The sequence below is a fragment of the Bufo bufo genome, chromosome 7 (assembly GCF_905171765.1).
Source record: "Bufo bufo chromosome 7, aBufBuf1.1, whole genome shotgun sequence".
Classification (NCBI taxonomy): Eukaryota; Metazoa; Chordata; class Amphibia; order Anura; family Bufonidae; genus Bufo; species Bufo bufo.
The window spans coordinates 110,061,191-110,081,347 of NC_053395.1; the positions used below are offsets into that span (position 1 = coordinate 110,061,191).

A 20,157-nucleotide genomic window follows, 5' to 3' on the forward strand; every position below is an offset into this window, starting at 1 on the left:
GCCTCAAAGGCTTTTGATACTGTAGAATGGCCCTTCTTAATTAACCCGTGAAGTGATAGAAACGACACCGGGGAGGAAAGGGATGAGCGCCAAGCTTCTAGTCTGTGATGTATATATAGGAAAGTAGTGAACGGATGGGTGAATACCCCAATAGATAAACATACAAGACAGACGAATATAGTATTGATGTTCTCTATCTGCTCCTGAGGAAGGGGGATATTATATGGACCCCCGAAACGCGTTGAGCTTGTTTTATTCTGAATAAAAGAGAGATTTCATGAAGTAAAGGATCCGCCTGCTGTTTCCATCTTCACTGCAGATTTTGGTCCACTTACCTGGATCTCTACCATTCTACGAACGACCTCTGATCAGGGGGGTATCACCACAGGTGTCTTGAGTTTATCCTGGAGGTGACCCCCCTTGTGAAGTGAGTGCATAAGCTCTAGGCTCATATTACTTGTTTTTACTGATTTATCACTTATATATATTTTTACATATATGTACCAATGTTCCTTGTGTGCTCCATTTAAATACTTCTTCAGCTGAGAAGTGCCCAGATTTTGGGTCTTGGTTTGGTTGGAACTATAATTTATTGTAGTGAAGGCCTTATTGGCATTAATACCGATAAGAACCAACAACATCAATACTATATTCGTCTGTCTTGTATGTTTATCTATTGGGGTATTCACCCATCCGTTCACTACTTTCCTATATATACATCACAGACTAGAAGCTTGGCGCTCATCCCTTTCCTCCCCGGTGTCGTTTCTATCACTTCACGGGTTACGGATTTTGTTTTTTCTGTTTCATGTTCATTGACTTAGTGTTAAAACTCTGTTTTCACTGATTTGAGCGGCCTACTTCTTTTTAGTGACCTTTTTATCTCGATCCTCACATCATCACAGTCCTGTTGGCGCCCTTCTTTCCTTCTCTTTAGGGTCATTTAGTTGATCCCTAGATAGAGTTGGGATAACCTTGTTTTCTTTTTTCTTCTTTTTTACATTCCTTCTTAATTAGAACATTGAAGAAAATGGGATTTGGCGACAATTTTGTTTCATGGGTAAAGCTACTATATACCGAAATTTCTGCAAGGGTGATAGTAAACGGAGAATACTCCGATAACATACATATTGGCAGAGGGGTTAGACAGGGATGCCCCCTTTCTCCTCTGCTATTTTCTATAGTCATGGAGCCGCTTGCTGATATGATCAGGCAAGATAAAGAAATTGTGGGGTTTAGGTTTGGCAGTCATGAGGAAAAAATTGCTTTATATGCAGATGATATTATGCTGTTTGTAGGTTCACATGGATCACTTACTAAGATTTTTCAAGTCTTTGACCTGAGGAATTTTATGAATGCGACATGGCACCTAAAATCCATGTCTGCCAGGTCAGCAAAATCCATATTTTGCTGTTTGACTCTAGAGCCCTGCTGTACGCCCACACATTATTTTTTTGAGCACATATGGGGGTATTGCCGTATTCGGGGGGAAATGGGGAACAAAAGATGATAATTACTCTTACCGGTAATTGGATTTTCCGTATAGCCTCCACAACGGCACTTCAGCAGGAGGAGGGTACCCCGCCCCCAGGGACAGGAAACGACGTAGAAAGCAGAAGTTTAAATGCCTCCTCCCCATTACCTTCTCCAGTAAGCGCCAAAGGAACCAGGATGCTGCTGAAGAAGTAACCTTTTATTTGTAGGGAGATATGAATCAAGTTATAATAGACAAAATAATAAAATCAAACAATGGGTGGGACAAACCCAGTGCCGTTGTGGAGGCTATACGGAAAATCCAATTACCGGTAAGAGCAATTATCTTTTCCGTATGCCTCCCACAACGGCACTTCAGCAGGAGGAATAACAAAGGAATCCATTAGGGGGGACTGCCGCTGATAGGACTTTTCGTCCGAACGACAAATCCGAATTTGACTGAACGTCCAACCTATAGTGGTTGAAAAAGGTGGAAGGATTTGACCATGTAGCGGCTTGGCAGATCTGAGACAAGGAGGCGGATTCTGCCCAAGAGGTGGAAATCACTCTGGTTGAATGGGCTTTTAAACCCTCTGGAGGCGTAAGACCCTTAACTGTATAGGCCATTGCAATGGTCATTCTTATCCAGCGGACTATAGTAATTTTTGATGCTGCCTGCCCCTTATTTTGGCCTGCATACTGGACCAGAAGACGGTCGGATTTTCGCAGTCCTTTCGTGGCTTCCAGATAGACAAGTATGCATCTGCGTACATCCAGATGGTGGAAACGTCTTTCTGTTGAAGATTTTGCCCGTGCGCAGTAGGTGGGTAAGGAAACCTCCTGTTGGCAGTGGAATTTTGAGAATACCTTTGGTAAGAAGGAGGGTTCATGTCTCAATATAATTCTGTCATCAAGGATGGATAGGTATGGAGGTCTGCATGAAAGAGCCTGGATCTCTCCCACTCTCCTAGCTGAGGTGAAAGCTATGAAAAAAGCGGATTTAAAGGACAGCAACCTTAGGGGGATTGACTCAAGAGGTTCAAAGGGATGGTCAATAAGGACGGAAAGGACCAAATTAAGGTCCCAAGGTGGAACCGTAGATCTAATAACTGGGTGAAGTCTGCTTGCTCCCTTTATGAACCTCTTGACCACATCCAAATCCGCCAATCTCATATCCAAGAAGGCACTAAGGGCTGAAATCTGGACCTTGATGGTACTGACATGAAGACCTTTATCTAGTCCCTTCTGAAGGAACTCTAGGATTACCCTCATATCTGGGGGAAGAGTGGGATTCCAGGATTCCTTGTCAAATGAATGGAAGGTTTTCCAAGTTCTCCAGTAGATATTGGAAGTTAATTGCTTTCTGCTAGAGAGCAGGGTGGAGATAACTGCATCAGAGAAGCCCCTGGACTTCAAAATGGAGCGCTCAAATTCCACGCTGTAAATCTTAGTCGGCAGATTGCCGGATGCCAAGCTGGGCCCTGATGGAGGAGGTCCGGAGACTGTGGAAGGGTCCAGAAGTCCCCCTTGGAGAGGTTCAGAAGGAGGGAGAACCAAGGCCTTTTGGGCCAGTATGGTGTCACTAGGATGACATGGGCTCGTTCCTCTATTATCTTTGCCAGAACCTTTGGTATGAGCTGGAAAGGGGGGAACGCATAGAGCAGACCCAACGGCCATGGACCCGCTAAGGCATCCACTCTCACCGGATGGTCCTTCGCCGAGAGGGAATAGAAAAGATCCACCTGTTTGTTCTTTTGGGAAGCAAAAAGGTCTATTATTGGGACTCCCCATTTGCTGCAGATGTTCTGGAACACCGCTTTTTTGAGGCTCCACTCCCCTGGCCAAATTCTTTTCCTGCTCAGGAAGTCCGCCAGTATGTTCTCGTCCCCCTTTAGATGGACAGCGGTTATGGACTGGATGTTTGACTCTGCCCAAGAAAAGATCCGAGATGCTATCTGACAAAGGGAACTGCTTCTTGTGCCCCCTTGCTTGTTGAAATATACCACCGTGGTGGAGTTGTCGGAGAGGATTTTTACGTTTTATCCTCGGATGACTGGAGCCAGGGCTTTTAGGGCCATATACACGGTCAGAATCTCTTTGGCGTTTGAAGAAAGGGGAAGGGTCTCTGCATCCCAGGACCCCTGTAACAGCTGACCCTGACAATGGGCTCCCCAGCCTGCCCCGCTTGCATCTGTTGTTACCACTATCTTATTGGAGAGCTTCCAAGGGACCCCCTTGACTGTTTATTTCGTTCAGCCACCACCCCAAGGAGAGTTTGACCCTTGGAGGTAAGGTAACAGCCTTTTCCAGGGAGAAGATGCTTTTGTTCCACTGTTTTAGCAGGAATTCCTGTAGTGGTCTCCCGTGAGCCTGGGCCCATCTCACCGCAGGAATCGTCGAAGTCATGAGTCTCAGAATTTTCATAATTCTTCGGAACGTGACCTTTCTCTAGTGTAAAAAGATGGAAATTTTTGATTTGATGTCCCGAATCTTTGGTTCTGGAAGAAAAGAGGTCATCTGGCTGGAATCCAGAAGAATACCTAGAAAGGTCATCTTTCGGCTGGGTGATAGATTTGATTCTTCCAGATTTAGCTTACAACCTAGGGATCTTAAGGTCTCCAGGACAAACTTCACTTGTAACTGCAACTGAGTCTGGGAGGCTGCTGTAATGAGAAAATCGTCCAAATAGGGTATGAAGTTTATCCCCTACTGGTGGAAAAAAGCTGAGATTTCTGCAATAATCTTTGTGAATACTCTGGGTGCTGAGGCCAGGCCAAAAGGTAACACCTGAAACTGGAGATGGAGAAGACGCTCTCCCCTGAAAATGGTGAAACGTTGATTTTTTGATGTTTCTGTTGGTAATATGCGTCCGCCAGGTCGAGTGTTACCATAGAGCAGTTTTGTGTTAAAAGGTTCACTGTAGATCTTACCGTCTCCATTTTGAACTTTTTGTATTTTATATACTTGTTGAGGAGCCTTAGATTGATTATTGCTCTGAAGGAGCCATTTGTTTTTTTTACGGGAAAAATTGGGGACTAGAATCACCTTCCTTCCTGGTCTGCTGGAACTGGAACCACCGCTCTTTTTTCTAACAAAAGGGAAATCTGAGACTCTAGGAGACTGTGATCTGACTTCAATTTTTTGTTTAATACAAATCTGTCTGGAGGGGGAGTGCAAAATTCCAGCTGGTATCCCTGACGGATTACGTCTAGGACCCAGGCTGAGTTTGAGATCTTTTCCCAGGAAGGGACAAACTCTTTAACCCCCCCCCCCCCCCCACCGGGCCCATGGCATCATTGGGAGGATTGTTTTGTAGACTTATCCTGGCTAAAGAGGAAATTCCTACCCCTCCCCTTTGAGGACTGCCAAGAACTAGAGGGATCCTTTTTTCTACAGTCCTGTCTACCCTTTTTTTGGGGGGCGAAAGGAACGGCGCTGTTGGAAGAACCTGGACTCTGGCGGAAACCCCTTTCTTCTATCAGAGGCCTTTTCAAGAATATCGTCTAAGACTGAACCGAATAGACGATCTCCTTCGCAAGGGATACTGCAGAATAAATTTTTTGAAGCGGTATTGCCTGACCAAGAGCGTAACCAGACTGACCTCCTTGCCGTATTAGAAAGAGCCGCTGACCTAGCTGATAACTTTACAAGATCGGCAGAAGCGTCTGCCAGGAAGTTAGAGGCCTGTTTCAAAACCGGCAAGGAGGCCAGGATATCCTCTCTGGGGGTGTCAGAGACCAGGTGCTCCTCCAGCTGAGAGAGCCAGAGAGACAGAGACCTAGCCATATAGGTGGCAGCTATGCTCGGCCTCAACATAGCGGTATCAAAATCCCAAGATTTTTTAAGTACGGATTCGCATTTTTTATCTATAGCATCCTTTAATAAACCGACATCTTCAAAAGGCAAGGCTGCCTTTTTGGAGATTCGCGCAACAGGGGCGTCAACCTTTGGTGTTTCATCCTAAAGAGCTGAATCTTCCTCGCTAAAGGGATATTTCCTTTTAAAGTTTTTTGAAGTACCGGCCCTTTTTTCTGGGTCCTTCCACTCATCCCGTATAAGCTTTCGGATTCTGTCATGGATGGGGAACACTCTTCTCTTCCTATCACCCAGCCCTTTGAAGATCTGATCCTGAACCGACTGTGACTGTCTAGATTCCTCAATATTCAGAGTTAATCTTATAGCCTTCAAGAGACCGTCAGTGTCTTCTAATGAGCATAACGGTCCGCTGACTTCCTCATCAGAGGAGGATCCTGAGTCCGACGAATCATTAAAATCGTCGTCCTCCATATTCCATTCTATCTGGGGTTCCGTGACCATTTTAGAAGTGGAAGGTTTTTGAGGAAAAGACGCTATTTTTGCTTCCACTGCTGAACTCACTTCTTCTCTTATGGATCGTAAATTTTCCACTAGAGAAGGGGAATCTTCAGCCATTATTTTGTCAGTACACTTATGGCAGATAGGTTTTTTGCTATGTCCTGCCAGATGCTTTTTGCAAATAGCACATTTTTTCTTCTGTGCAGATTCCCCACTCCTTCCGGTTTCTCTATTCTGTAAGTACAAAAAGAGAGCAGGGGCTCTTCTTTAGTGCAGGGGAAGGAGTGGGGTAGCCGTCACCAGGATTACAAAAAACAAAATCCCACAGGTGATAGTATATATAAACTACTCCAGAGGAGGAGGCTTACCGGACTGGGGGCCTTAGGGGCATCAGAAGGCTTCTCCTTCTGCAGAGACATGATGAGGCATCCCCTCTGCTCTGCTAGAGACACTCTGCAGCATTTTTGCAGCTTCCCGCCGCCAAATTTGAATCACTTCCTGGTCACATGACTTGCCGGCGCGTCACGTGGTCAGGCTGAGGTCATGTGACCGGACCTCGCGAGATCTGGCCCTGCAACTGGCTTCCCCTGAGTCCGTGCACCGTCCGGGGGCTGCCTGAACTCAGGACTTACGCCACAAGCATGCGGTGGGAGCCGTATCTCGCCACCAGCGCCCGCCGCTCTGCCACAGCCCTCCTGACAAGCAGGGAATACTCACTGCAGGCTGGGCGCAAGGAACTTCGGCAGGAGGGAGCCTGCCAGCTTTCCACTCATCCCAAGGGACAGAAAAAGACTTGAGAAGGTAATGGGGAGGAGGCATTTAAACTTCTGCTTTCTACGTCGTTTCCTGTCCCTGGGGGCGGGGTACCCTCCTCCTGCTGAAGTGCTGTTGTGGGAAGCGTACGGAAAATGTGGGGTGCATTTTGTCCTGTTACCCTTTAGGAAAGTGAAAAATGTGGGTATAAGGCAACTTTTTCTGGAAAAAAGTGTAATTTTTCCTTTTCACAGCCAAGTGTTTCCTAATTCTGCGAAACGTCTGATGGGTCAAAGTGCTCACTACACACCTTGAAATATTCCTTGAGGGGTGTAGTTTCCAGAATGGGGTAACTTTTTGGGGGTTACCATTGTAGGGCCACCTCAGGGTGTCAGGGTGACATAGCTCCCAATTACCATTCCAGCTAAATCCGCTCTCCAAAAGCCATATGGTGCTCCTTCCACTCTGAAGCCTGCTGTGCGCCAAGACATGATTATTTGAGCACATATGGGGTGTTGCCGTATTTGGGGAGAAATGGGGAACAAAATGTGGGGTGCATTTTGTCCTGTTACCCTTTGGGAAAGTGAAAAATGTGGGTGTAAAATGCAATTTTTCATTTTCACTGCCAAGTGTTTCCTAATTCTAGGAAACACTCTTGAGGTCTAAGTGCTCACTACACACCTTAAAAAATTCCTTGAAGAGGTAAGTTTCCAAAATGGGGTCACTTTTTGGGGGTTTCCACTGTAGGGCCACCTCAGGGTGTCTTCATTTGCGACATAGCTCCCAATTACCATTCCAGCTAAAGCCACTCTCCAAAGTGCTCCTTCCACTCTGAAGCATGCTGTGCACCCATAAATGATTTTTTGAGCACATATGGGGTGTTGCCGTATTCGTGGGGAAATGGGGAGCAAAATGTGGGGTGCATTTTGTTCTGTTACCCTTTGGGAAAGTGAAAAATGTGGGTGTAAAGCAACTTTTTCTAGAAAAAAGGTAAATTTTTCCTAATTCTAGGAAACACCTTTGATTTCAAAGTGCTCACTAATGATTCATTGAACAATGGTATTTGGGTATTACGTTTCAATAATCAACTGTGCTAATGGTACTGAGAAACGCTAAAAAAGAAGTAAAACTCCCAATTTTTTTTTTAGGTATACGTTAAAAATAGGAAGGACCTATATATCACCAAAACAGAACACATACACAAAACTTAATTTACTGTATAAATACGTGGGCCTCGATTCGTCAATAGACAGTGACCACTGGGCTAGTCCCCACTCTCACAATCTGAGACTTAGATGTATGGTGAGGATTCAGTGGTCACTGCTATGTGATGGCGTACCAATTGTAGGCACCGTGTAGCGAATACATTTATAACGCTACACTAGGAGGTCCCACTTTAGCCAGCTGCTTCCTCTATACTGGAGCGTACATTCCTTAGAGGGCACGAGTGGCTATTAACATACGCCTAAGTTCTTAGTTGTCTGGCTGATCTGAACTAGGGATAAGGGGCACATTCACATCACCCCACACGCATTGTTGAATGCCCCTGGGGGTGTGAATCTCTCCTGTCTCCCCTTCCCTAGTATAGGTACAGACCCCAAGTTTATGCCTGACACTAACTGTACCGGCAATCTGCCCTAATAGGTGTACACACACTGTCTGCACTAAAGCTCCTGTACTATGCTCGACGCATTTCACTCAAAGCTCATCAGGAGCACTGGATCTTATAAAGGACAGACACACAGACATAGATCAAGCCGTCCGTCTAGTGTCGCTGCACGGCGCCTACAATTGGTATGCCATCACATAGCAGTGACCACTGAATCCTCACCGTACATGTAAGTCTCAGATTGTGAGAGTGGGGACCAGCCCAGTGGTCACTGTCTATTGACGAATTGAGGCCCACGTATTTATACAGTAAATTACGTTTTGTGTATTTGTTCTGTTTTGGTGATGTATAGGTCCTTCCTATTTTTAACGTATACATAAATAAAATTTGGAGTTTTACTTCTTTTTCAACGTTTCTCAGTACCGTTAGAACATCAAAGGCTCACTACACACCTTGAAAGATTCCTTGAGGGGTGTAGTTTCGAAGATGGGGACACTTTGTGGGGGTTTCCACTTTAGGGCCACCTCAGGGTGTCTTCATATGTGACATAGCTCCCAATTACCATTCCAGCTAAATCCTCTCTCCAAAAGTCATATAGGGCTCCTTCCACTCTGAAGCATGCTGTGCGCCCATACATAAGTTTTTGAGCACATATGGGGTGTTTCTGTAAACTCCAGAATCAGGGTAATAGATTTATGAGGTTTGTTTGGCTGTTAACCCTTGATCGTGTTGCAGGAAAAATGGATTAAAATTTTAAATCTTCTAAAAAATGAGAAATTTTGAAATTTCATTCCTATTTTCCTTTAATTCTCGTGGGACACCTAAAGGGTTAACAAAGTTTGTAAAATCAGTTTTGAATAGCTTGAGGGGTGTTGTTTCTAAAATTGGGTGATTTATGGGTGGTTTCTAATGTGTATGCCCCACAAAGTGACTTCATAACTGAACTGGTCCTTAAAAAATGGGGTTTTGGAAATTTTCTTAAAAATTTTAAGATTTTGCTTTGAAACTTTTAAGCCTTATAACATCCCCAAAAAATAAAAATGTAATTTTCAAAATGATTCAAAACATGAAGTAGACATATGGGGAATGTAAAGTAATAACTATTTTTTGAGGTATTACTATCTATTTTAAAAGTAGAGAAATTGAAATTTGGAAATTTACTAATTCTTCCAAATTTGGTATTTTTTATAAATAAAAATGAAATATTTTGATTCAAATTTAACACCGTCATAAAGTACAATATGTGACGAGAAAACAATCTCAGAATTGCTTTGATAAGTAAAAGCGTTTTAAAGTTATCACCACATAAAGTGACACATGTCAGATTTGCTAAAAATGGCCTGGTTCTTAAGGTGAAAAATGGCAGGGTCCTGAAGGGGTTAAACATACTCCACTTATTTTAATTTCGAGGTGGGAGATAGGAATTATGTGTATATTTACCTTCATCCTTGCAAATATATGATAACACCAAGTTTGCTTGCTTATTGTCCTTATGCAGAACTTCATATCTTTTAAAAACATCTTGAAGATGAAAGTCTTCATAAAATAAAGTGTCTCTAAAATAATAATAATAATTAAGTAGGTTTATTGTGTTCTGGGAGTTCCTACTTTCTAGTACAATTATATTTTTTTCTGTTCATATTTAGAATAAATACATTATTGATCTATATACAATCACCTACTAACATTTACACAACTAACATTCAATTATTAACTTTTAGATGAATTTCATTGCATATAAGTAGGGATGAGCGAATCGACTTCGGATGAAACATCCAAAGTCGATTCGCATAATACTTCGTTTGAATACTCTGAGTATTCAGCGAGTGCTCCGTACAGTATTAGGCCTCTTTCACATGGGCGTGTCCGCCCCGTTGCCGTATTGCAGACCGCATTTGCGTATCCGCAATACACGGGCGCCGTTCCGTGGGCATTCCGCATCACGGATGAGCACCCATTCACTTCAATGGGTCCACAAATCCGAAGATGCGGAATGGTGCGGAACGGAACCACGGAACGGAACCATACGGAAGCACTACGGAGTGCTTCCGTGGGGTTTTGTCCGGTACTTCCGTTTTGCAAAAAGATAGAACATGTCCTATCTTTTTGCGGAACGGCCGGATCGCGTCCCATTCAAGTAAATGGATCCGCGATCCGCTGCGGCTGCCCCACGGACTGTGCTCGTGCACTGCGGCCGAATTTTGCGAACCGCAGCACGACCACGGGGCACACACGCCCTTGTGAAAGAGGCCTTAGAATGTATTGGCTCCTATGAACCAAAGTTATTACTTTGCGAAGTCTCGCGAGACTTTGCATTATAACTTCTTAAATCAATTTCTACTGTAAAAAAAACATTTCCCGAACCCAAAGTAATGACTTCGGCTCATATGAGCCAATACATTCTAATACTGTATGGAGAACTCGCTCTGTACAGTATTCAAACAAAGTATTATGCAAATCGACTTCAGATGTTTCATCCATGCTTGTAAGATGTTTTTACATGTGGTCATTTGCATTGCTGATGCACATATAATAATCTGGTAGAAAGTCTATTCATTGATGGATTTTGAATGACTGCACTCAAATATATGCTCTGCTATGTCTGCCTTGTTTACAGGAGCCCAGAACTGTACACAGTACTCCATGTGTGGTCTGACTAGTGATTTGTAAAGTGGTAGGACTATGTTCTCATAACGAGCATCTATGCCCCTTTTGATGCACCCCATTATCTTATTTGCCTTGGCAGCAGCTGCCTGACACTGGTTTCTACAGCTGTTTGCTGTTCACTAATATTCCTAGGTCCTTTTCCATGTCAGTGTTACCCAGTGTTTTACCGTTTAGTATGTACTGCTGACATGTGTTAAACCTCCTCTGCCACTTCTCTGTTCAAGCCTCCAATCTATCCAGATCCCTATGTAGTAGTATACTGTCCTCTTCAGTGTTAATTACTTTACACAGTTTTGTGTCATCTGCAAAAATGTATATTTTACTGTGCAGCCCCTCTACAAGATCATTATTAAATATATTGAAGAGAATAGGGCCCAATACTGACCCCTGAGGTACCCCACTAGTGACAGTGACCCAATCTGAGTGTGTACCGTTAATAACCACCCTCTGTTTTCTATCACTGAACCAGTTACTTACCCACATACAAATATTTTCTCCCAGTCCAGGCATTCTCATTTTATATACTAACCTTTTATGCGGTACAGTGTCAAATGCTAAGTCAACATATACAACATCCAGTGATTCGCTGCGGTCAAGTTTAGAACTTACCTCCTCATAGAAACTGATTAAATTAGTTTGATATGACTGTTCACTCATGAAGGTTTATGTATATTTTTTACCCTACACCTTTCCTTATGAACTGTTCTAGTCCATCCTTCTATTGTTCTCCCAGTTCCATTACCTTGCCCCAGATCTCTATCTGCACTATCTTCCCCTCCTATAATGTAATTACCCTTTCCCCAGTCACTATTTTAAACACTCCTCCAACCTTCTAGCCATCTTCTCCCCCAAAACAGCTGCAACATTCCCTATCGAGGTGCAGTGCATCCCTATGATAGATCCTGTAGCTGACAGACAAGTAGGCCCAGTTTGTGAGCCACTTGTTAATCTCCCTAATCTCCCGCTGCTTTTCTCGTGTGGCTCGTGGTACAGGTAGTATTTTGGAAAACACTACCTATGAGGTCCTTGCCTTAAGCTTGTGACCTAAATCCCTAAAATCATTTTTAAGGATGCTCCACCTACCTCTAACTTTGTCATTGGTTTCAATATGAACCATGATTCCTGGATCTTTGCCAGCCTCCCCCCCCCCCCCCCCAAATAATATTTCAACTCGATTCGCGATATGTCGAACTTGAGCGCTAGGAAGACAACACACCGTTCGACGATCCCAGTCTTTGTGACAGATCGCAAGGCTCGGACTGGCCCACAGGGGTACAGGTGAATCCCCCGGTGGGCCCCTGAGCAAGGTGGGCCCCTAGTTTCCCACCCCCTGCACAAGTGGCACATAACAGAGTAGACTTACTGCACTAAATACATATATTCAATGTACAGATCCTCAACCAGCCTATGTTTATATATATATATATATATATTTTTTTTTTTATAGATTATTTAAGAAACTCCCCGGTTTATTATTATAGACACGATCAGAGCTGAGATGACTTCTAGGTATAGAAGAAAGCTAGCCGGTGTCCTCTTTTCCCCATGACCTAACTTCTCAAAGTTACTGCAGGGACTCCCATATTCAATCATCCGGTAGCATATTGCTGCTGTGTGAGCAGGTAATATTTTAATGTATCTGTACAGTGGGCGCCCAAAATACATTTTACTGGTGGGCCCTAGGCTCCCCAGTCCGACACTGCAGATCACCCTATCTGTACCAGTAATTATTGAGTAACCCACTACCAGCACTTGTCTGGCTTGCCCTGCTCTCCTGGTCCCCTGCTTACTGGAGCTGACATTCCCCTGACTGAAAGAGGAAGTGTCTGGCTGCAGCATTGCTCTCACTGAACTGACATCCCCCTAATCTGCCAACCTTGCAAACTTGTTGGGGTGTGGTTAGATCACGCTAGCCTCCCTGGCACTCTTTCCTCTATCCCTCTTTCTAAATGTTATCCAGCTACCTACCTCACTTTCCTGAGCTTTCATGCTACCAGCCTCCCCAACATCAACATCTACCCCATAGAGTGCCTGCTCAGTAAGCAGCAAACTCTTTTTTATTAAGATGTGCACTGGACTGCGCTGTCAATAATGGAACACATACTAATGTGGATTACACAAGAAAAGAGAAAAAATACAATACAATGAAGTGATAAGCAACTGATTCAGTGTAGTCCCTTCTTAAAGTCCCTGTTTGTCTGCATGTATAAGTGCTGCTCCAAAGTACAGTATACTCTCAGCTGCTATGTAATAAACCAGGCAGCAAAAGTAAGGGCTCATGCACACGACCGTGTGTATTTTGCGGTCCGCAAAAAATACGGATGATGTTCATGTGCATTCCGTATTTTGCAGAACGGAACAGCTGGCCCCTAAGAGAACAGTACTATCCTTGTCCGTAAGGCGGACAATAATAGGACATGTTCTATTTTTCTGCGGAATGGAAGTTTTATAAAAAAAACTTCTTGTAAAAAAAAGTTTCAAGTAAAAAAAAAAAACCTTCACCATATAATAGGGTTTAAAAAAAAAAAAGAGACATATTCACACTTTGTTTGGGGGTAAAAGCAAAATTTCATTATGGATCATAGTGAAATTCTATGACGGAATGCATAACGGAATCCCCTGCAGGGGAGTCCTTTCCTTCATAACGGAAATGGGACGGATCCGTTTTGAAGCCCATAGACTTCTATTATGACGGAATGAATAACGGAATGCCTCTACCGTCATAGAATTGCATTATGGTCCGTGGTAACGGAATCCACAACGCAATTCTGCTTTTATCACCAAACGAAGCGTGAACGAATTTCATAACATGAAATTCGCTCATCTCTAGTGAACATCATTGAAAAAAAAATGCAATTTTTTTGTCATCTTTCATAACAAAAAGTGTAAAACCAAGCGATCAAATAGTCATATGCAACCCAAAAAAGTACCAATCAAACCATCATCTCTTCCTGCAAAAAATGAGCCCCTACATAAGACAATCACCCAAAAAATAAGAAATATATGGCTTTCAGAAAATGGAGATGCTAAAACATGATTTTTTTTTCAAAAATGCTTTTATTGTGTAAAACTGAAATACATTAAAAAAGTAGACATTAGGTATCGCTGCATCCGTACAAACCTGTGGTTGTTTTCAAAAATGCTTTATTATGTAAAACTGAAACAACCAAAAAATACACATATTTGGTATTGTCACATCCATATCAACCTGCTCTATAAAAGCAACACATGATCTATCCTGTCAGGAGAACTGTCACCTCATCCCGTAGTTTACAAAATGTGGTCACTTTTTGGGAGTTTCTACTCTAGGGGTGCATAAGGGGGTCTTCAAATGTGACATAGCAACTTAAAATTATCCCAGTGAAATCTGACCTCCAAAATCCATATGGCGCTCCTTTCCTTCTGCGCCCTGCCGTGTGGGATGTTTCTGTAAACTGCAGAATCAGGGTAATAAATATTGAGTTTTCTTTGGCTGTTAAACATTGCTGTGTTACAGGGAAAAATAGATAAAAATGGAAATTTTTACATGTCCTCTCAATTTTCCTTTCATTCTTGTGGAACACCTAAAGGGTTAGCAAAGTTTGTAAAATCAGTTTTGAATAACTTGAAGGGTGTAGTTTCTAAAATGGAGTAATTTATGGGTGGTTTCTACTATGTAAGCCCCACAAAGTGACTTTATAACTGAACTGGTCCTTAAAAAATGGGTTTTGGAAATTTTCTTAAAAATTTTAAGAATAGCTTCTAAAATTCTAAGCCTTCCAACCTCTTAAAAAAAATGAAATGACGTTTACAAAATGATGCCAACATAAAGTAGACATCTGGAAAATGTACAGTAACAACTATTTTATGAATTTTTCCAAATTTTCGGTAAATTTGGAAAATTTTTATAAAGGTGAAACATATTGACTCAAATTTACCACTAACATGAAGTACAATATGTCACGAGAAAAAAATCTCAGAATCGCTTATATAAGTAAAAGCATTCCAGAGTTATTACCACATAAAGTGAAACATGTCAGATTTTCAAAATGTGGCTTGGTCCTTGTGGTGAAAACTGGCTTGGTCTTGAAGGGGTTAATCTAAAGTCACACACTTAAAGGGAGTCTTTCACCCTATTAACCTAATAAAAGTGTTATGTGCACGGCATCCCCCTTTTTAAAACGGTGCTTACCGTTTGTTCCGCCGCGTCTGCCCGCCCTTAGTCTCTGTTCTAACCTCCCTCCTCCCGTCCGTAATCCCGCGCATACGCACGCTAAACTGCGATGCCCCGGCCCAACAGTGCTCATTCAATGCGCACGCGCCGATATCGCGTTCATCGGCGCATGCGCGGCATTACGGACGGGAGGGAGGTTAGAACAGAGACTAAGGGCGGGCAGACACAGCGGAGGGGGGAGTGCCTTTGTATGAAAATGACCAAGGGGCCTGGGCACCGGCAGTTGTAACGCCGCCCCTGGGCACCTTCACAGACTCATTTGCATGCGGATTAAAAGTGTTTTTCTCCACAACGATGCTAGCAAGGAACAAACGGTAAGCAACGTTTTAATAGGGGGGATGCCGTGGACATAACACTGTTATTAGGTTAATAGGGTGAATCTGCGTGAAAGACTCCCTTTAACCACCTCCCGACCGCCTAATGCAGGGATGCGTCCTGCGGGCGGCCGGGTTATTCCTCCTGGACGCATCGACGCATCATCTCGCGCGACGCGAGATCTCCTGTGAACGTGCGCTCACAGGAGCACACGTTCACAGGATCGCGAGGTAAACGAGTTGATCGACAGCCTGCCAGCGGCGATCATTCGCTGGCAGGCTGTAGATGCGATTTTTTTAACATCAGAAAGGTATATTAGACGCTGTTTTGTTAGCAGCGTCTGATATACCTGCTACCTGGTCCTCTGGTGGTCCCTTTTGCTTGGATCGACCACCAGAGGACACAGGCAGCTCTGTAAGTAGCACCAAGCACCACACTACACTACACCCCCCCTGTCACTTATTAACCCCTTATTAACCCCTGATCACCCCATATAGACTCCCTGATCACCCCCCTGTCATTGATCACCCCCCTGTAAGGCTCCATTCAGACGTCCATATGTGTTTTGCGGATCCACAAAACACGGACACCGGCAATGTGCTTTCCGCATTTTGCGGATCCGCACATTGCCAGAACTATATAGAAAATGCCTTTTTTTGTCCGCAATTGCGGACTGATAAAAAAAGAGGCATGTGGGCTTATAGGAGACTGGGGCTAGTCAAAAGAGGCATTGGGGGCTGATTTGAGACTGGGGGTCTGATTGGGAATGTAATCTGAGGTCTGATTAACATAGGGGGTCTGATTGCTGATCTTACTTGAGGTGTAATGAAAAATAACTTTTTCTTATTGTCCCCCTCTAAAACCTAGGTGAGTCTTGTGTGCTGGTGCGTCTTATAGGGTGAAAAATTCGTTAAGCCCTGTGGCAATGTGAACATTGAGGTGTGCAGTAAAGTCCCGGGGAAGCATGATAAAAGGGGTGTTGTTTGCATCGGGAGCGTGTCACCAAGAGGCCCGGCCTTGGTGGAGTAAAGGCCCTTAGATAGGTGGCCACTAAGTTAGCTGGTGGACACTAGTATAGTTAGAATAGCTGGTTCCAGCTGGTCCGGGGCGGGCTTTTACTGGGAACAAATGTGGGGGATTCAGTCAGCACAACCCTGTATGCAGGTGCACATCGCTATGGCGAAATACATATACAAACGCAAAAACACAAATGCAATAGCACTCTGCAACCAGCACTCTGCCCTGCCTCTATGCTGGATGTTGAATGAGGTATTGGTGTACATTTTGGCCAAAGCGTAAAAAGCCACTCACCACGTCAAGGTCGCCTCTATGAGTGGTCCCTAACACTAGTACCTACCTGTAAAAGCAGACTCAGTTTTATACTGACTTTAAAACCAGCCTCCAGGGCAGACTAACTGGTCAGGTGTGCATGACTGCATGGAGATCGCCACGCCTCCAATATATACTACAAAGAAAAAATGTGGGGGATTCAGTCAGCACAACCCTGTAACAGGTGCACATCGCTATGGTGAAATACATATACAAACGCAAAAACACAAATGCAATAGCACTCTGCAACCAGCACTCTGCCCTGCCTCTATGTTGGATTTTGAATGAGGCATTGGTGTACATTTTACTGGGAACAGGCAATGTGCTGAGTGGGTGCCTGTTCCCTATGCTCCAGTCCGGGACTTAGAGCATGCTCAAGTCCAGGGATTCCATTTAATCTGGTTGCTGGAATTGGGTGTGGCTCACTCTGGAGAGTGTGCAGACAGAGGCCTGGTGAGGCTCTGTCAGTGTGGTCTCAGCTAGGCAAGGCTGAGGGGCCACGAGGCTATGCAAGAGCCTGGACTTTGGGGGACTCAGCGACGCCCGGAAACAAGTGTTGAAAGGTCAGAGTCGGGAGGACTGCTAGACCACAACCTCCTCCAAAGATAATGCACTTGTTACAGCCTGAGGGCTGGTGGACTGTATGTCTGGGGTAAGCCGCACCTGGTTCCATGTGTAAATGCTATCATATAGCCGAGTTAGGGATACGATGTTTATTATGTTTAGGTAGAGCCCAGACGGGTAGGTTTTTGTTTTTTTGCCATGTTGTGTATGAAGAGTGTCAAATAAATCGCACTGTTTGGACCTGAAACCCAGTGGTTATGACGATAATTCTGTGAGAAATACCCCCGAATAAGAAACGAACCCTACAGCCCCTCAAAGTCCCTTCATAACTGAACTAGTTCCTTAAAAAGTGTTCTAAAATTCTAAGCTTTCTAACGTCTTAAAAAATGAAATGACATTTAAAAATGATGCCAACATAAAATAGGCATATGGGGAATATCAACTGGGTTGTCTCACTTCAGCAAATGGCATTTATCATGTAGACAAAGTTAATACTGTACAAGGCACTTACGGATGTATTGTAATTGTCCATATTGCTTCCTTTGCTGGCTAGATTCATTTTTCCATCACATTATACACTGCTCGTTTCCATGGTTATGACCACCCTGCAATCTAGCTGTGGTGGCCGTGCTTGCACACTATAAAAAAAAACAGCCACCTCACCTAGTATCTGCGCTGCAGCAGTGGGTGTAGCCCCTGGAAATGAGCAGTGTATAATGTAAAGGAAAAATTAATCAAGCCAGCAATATGGACCATGCACTGTTCAGGGAATCAATCAAGCCAGCAATATGCACTGTTCAGGGAAAAATTACGTTATTCTGCTGGTTAGTATGATTACAGGGATATCAATTTTGTATATACAGTTCTGATCAAAAGTTTAAGACCACTTGAAAAATGGCAAAAAAATCATATTTTACATTGTTGGATCTTAACAAGGTTCCAAGTAGAGCTTCAACATGCAACAAGAAGAAATGAGAGTGAGACAAAACATTTTTTGAGCATTCAATTAATTGAAAATAACGATTAAACAGTAAGACAGTCATTTGGAATATCTTAAATGATCCTGAGGGTTATGGAACAAAAAAGTCAAGTGGAAGACCCAAAAAAATTTAATCAGCACTGAGCCGGAGGATCCAATTGGCTGTCCGTCAAGACACTGGACGATCCTCGACCCAAATTAAGGCCCTTACTTGTGCTGACTGCAGCCCCATAACCATCAGACGGCATCTGAGACTGAAGGGCTTCAAAAACAAAAAATGTCTTTAAAGACCTCGTCTCCTTGAACGCCACAGAACTGCTCGTTTGCACTTTGCAAGAGTGCACCAAACATGGGACATTCAAAGGTGGAAGAAAGTTTTATTCTCTGATGAGAAAAAATTTAACCTTGATGGTCCTGATGGTTTCCAAAATGGGGTCACATGTGGGGTATTTATACTGCCCTGGCATTTTAGGGGCCCTAACGCATGAGAAGAAGTCTGGAATCCAAATGCCTAAAAATGCCCTCCTAAAATATACTCGTTGAACTTTCGACCCCTTTGCGCATCTTGGCTGCAAAAAAGTGTCACACATGTGGTATCGCCGTACTCAGGAGAAGTAGGGCAATGTGTTTTGGGGTGTCTTTTTACATATACCCATGCTGGGTGAGAGAAATATCTCTGTAAATTGACAACTTTGTATAAAAAAATGGGAAAAGTTGTCATTTACAGAGATATTTCTCTCACCCAGCATGGGTATATGTAAAAATACACCCCAAAACACATTGCCCTACTTCTTCTGAGTACGGCGATACTACATGTGTGACACTTTTTTCCAGCCTAGGTGCGCAAAGGGGCCCAAATTCCAATGAGTACTTTAAGGATTTCACAGGGCATTTTTTACGCATTTGGATTCCAAACTACTTCTCACGCTTTAGGGCCCCTAAAATACCAGGGCAGTATAAATACCCCACAAGTGACCCCATTTTGGAAAGAAGACACCCCAAGGTATTTCATGAGGGGCATGGCGAGTTCATGTAAAATTTTATTTTTTGTCACAAGTTAGTGGAATATGAGACTTTGTAAGAGAAAAAAAAAAAAAAAAACATTTTCCGCTAACTTGTGCCCAAAAAAAAATATTCTAGGAACTCGCCGTGCCCCTCACGGAATACCTTGGGGTGTCTTCTTTCCTAAATGGGGTCACTTGTGGGGTATTTATACTGCCCTGGCATTTTAGGGGCCCTAAAGCGTGAGAAGTAGTTTGGAATCCAAATGCGTAAAAAATGCCCTGTGAAATCCTAAAGGTACTCATTGGAATTTGGGCCCCTTTGTGCACCTAGGCTGCAAAAAAGTGTCACACATGTGGTATCGCCGTACTCAGGAGAAGTAGGGCAATGTGTTTTGGGGTGTATTTTTACATATACCCATACTGTGTGTGAGAAATATCTCTGTAAATGACAACTTTTTAAAAAAATTTATACAAAGTTGTCAATTTACAGAGATATTTCTCTCACCCAGCATGGGTATATGTAAAAATACACCCCAAAACACATTGCCCTACTTCTCCTGAGTACGGCGATACCACGTGTGACACTTTTTTGCAGCCTAAATGCGTAAAGGGGCCGAAAGTACAACGAGTACCTTTAGGCTTTACATGGTTGCTCACAATTTAGCCCCGCCCAAAATGCCAGAACAGTAAACACACCCCACAAATGACCCCATTTCGGAAAGTAGACACCCCAAGGTATTCACTGAGGGGCATAGTGAGTCCGTGGGAGATTGAAATTTTTTTTTGCCAGAAGTTAGCAGAAATGGAAACTTTATTTTATTTTTTTCTCAGAAAGTGTCATTTTCCGCTAACTTGTAAATTTCTCATTAGACAAAAATAGAAATAGGGTTCCCTGAAATGATATATATATGAAGTTGGAACTTGACTAGAGACCTTT

At 43.4% G+C, this 20,157-nt stretch overlaps 1 protein-coding gene across 4 annotated transcripts in view; it reads right to left on the minus strand.

Moving 5' to 3' along the window:
- The window catches only part of LOC121009055 (glucose-1-phosphate thymidylyltransferase-like), a 631,424-nt gene that overhangs the window by 99,367 nt on the left and 511,900 nt on the right, over window positions 1–20,157 (minus strand). For all 4 annotated transcript variants that reach the window (XM_040441983.1, XM_040441982.1, XM_040441981.1 and 1 more), the window contains one exon: window positions 9,590–9,705. In XM_040441983.1, coding sequence (XP_040297917.1) covers window positions 9,590–9,705 — 116 coding nt within the window. The remainder of the gene's footprint in view (window positions 1–9,589; window positions 9,706–20,157) is intronic.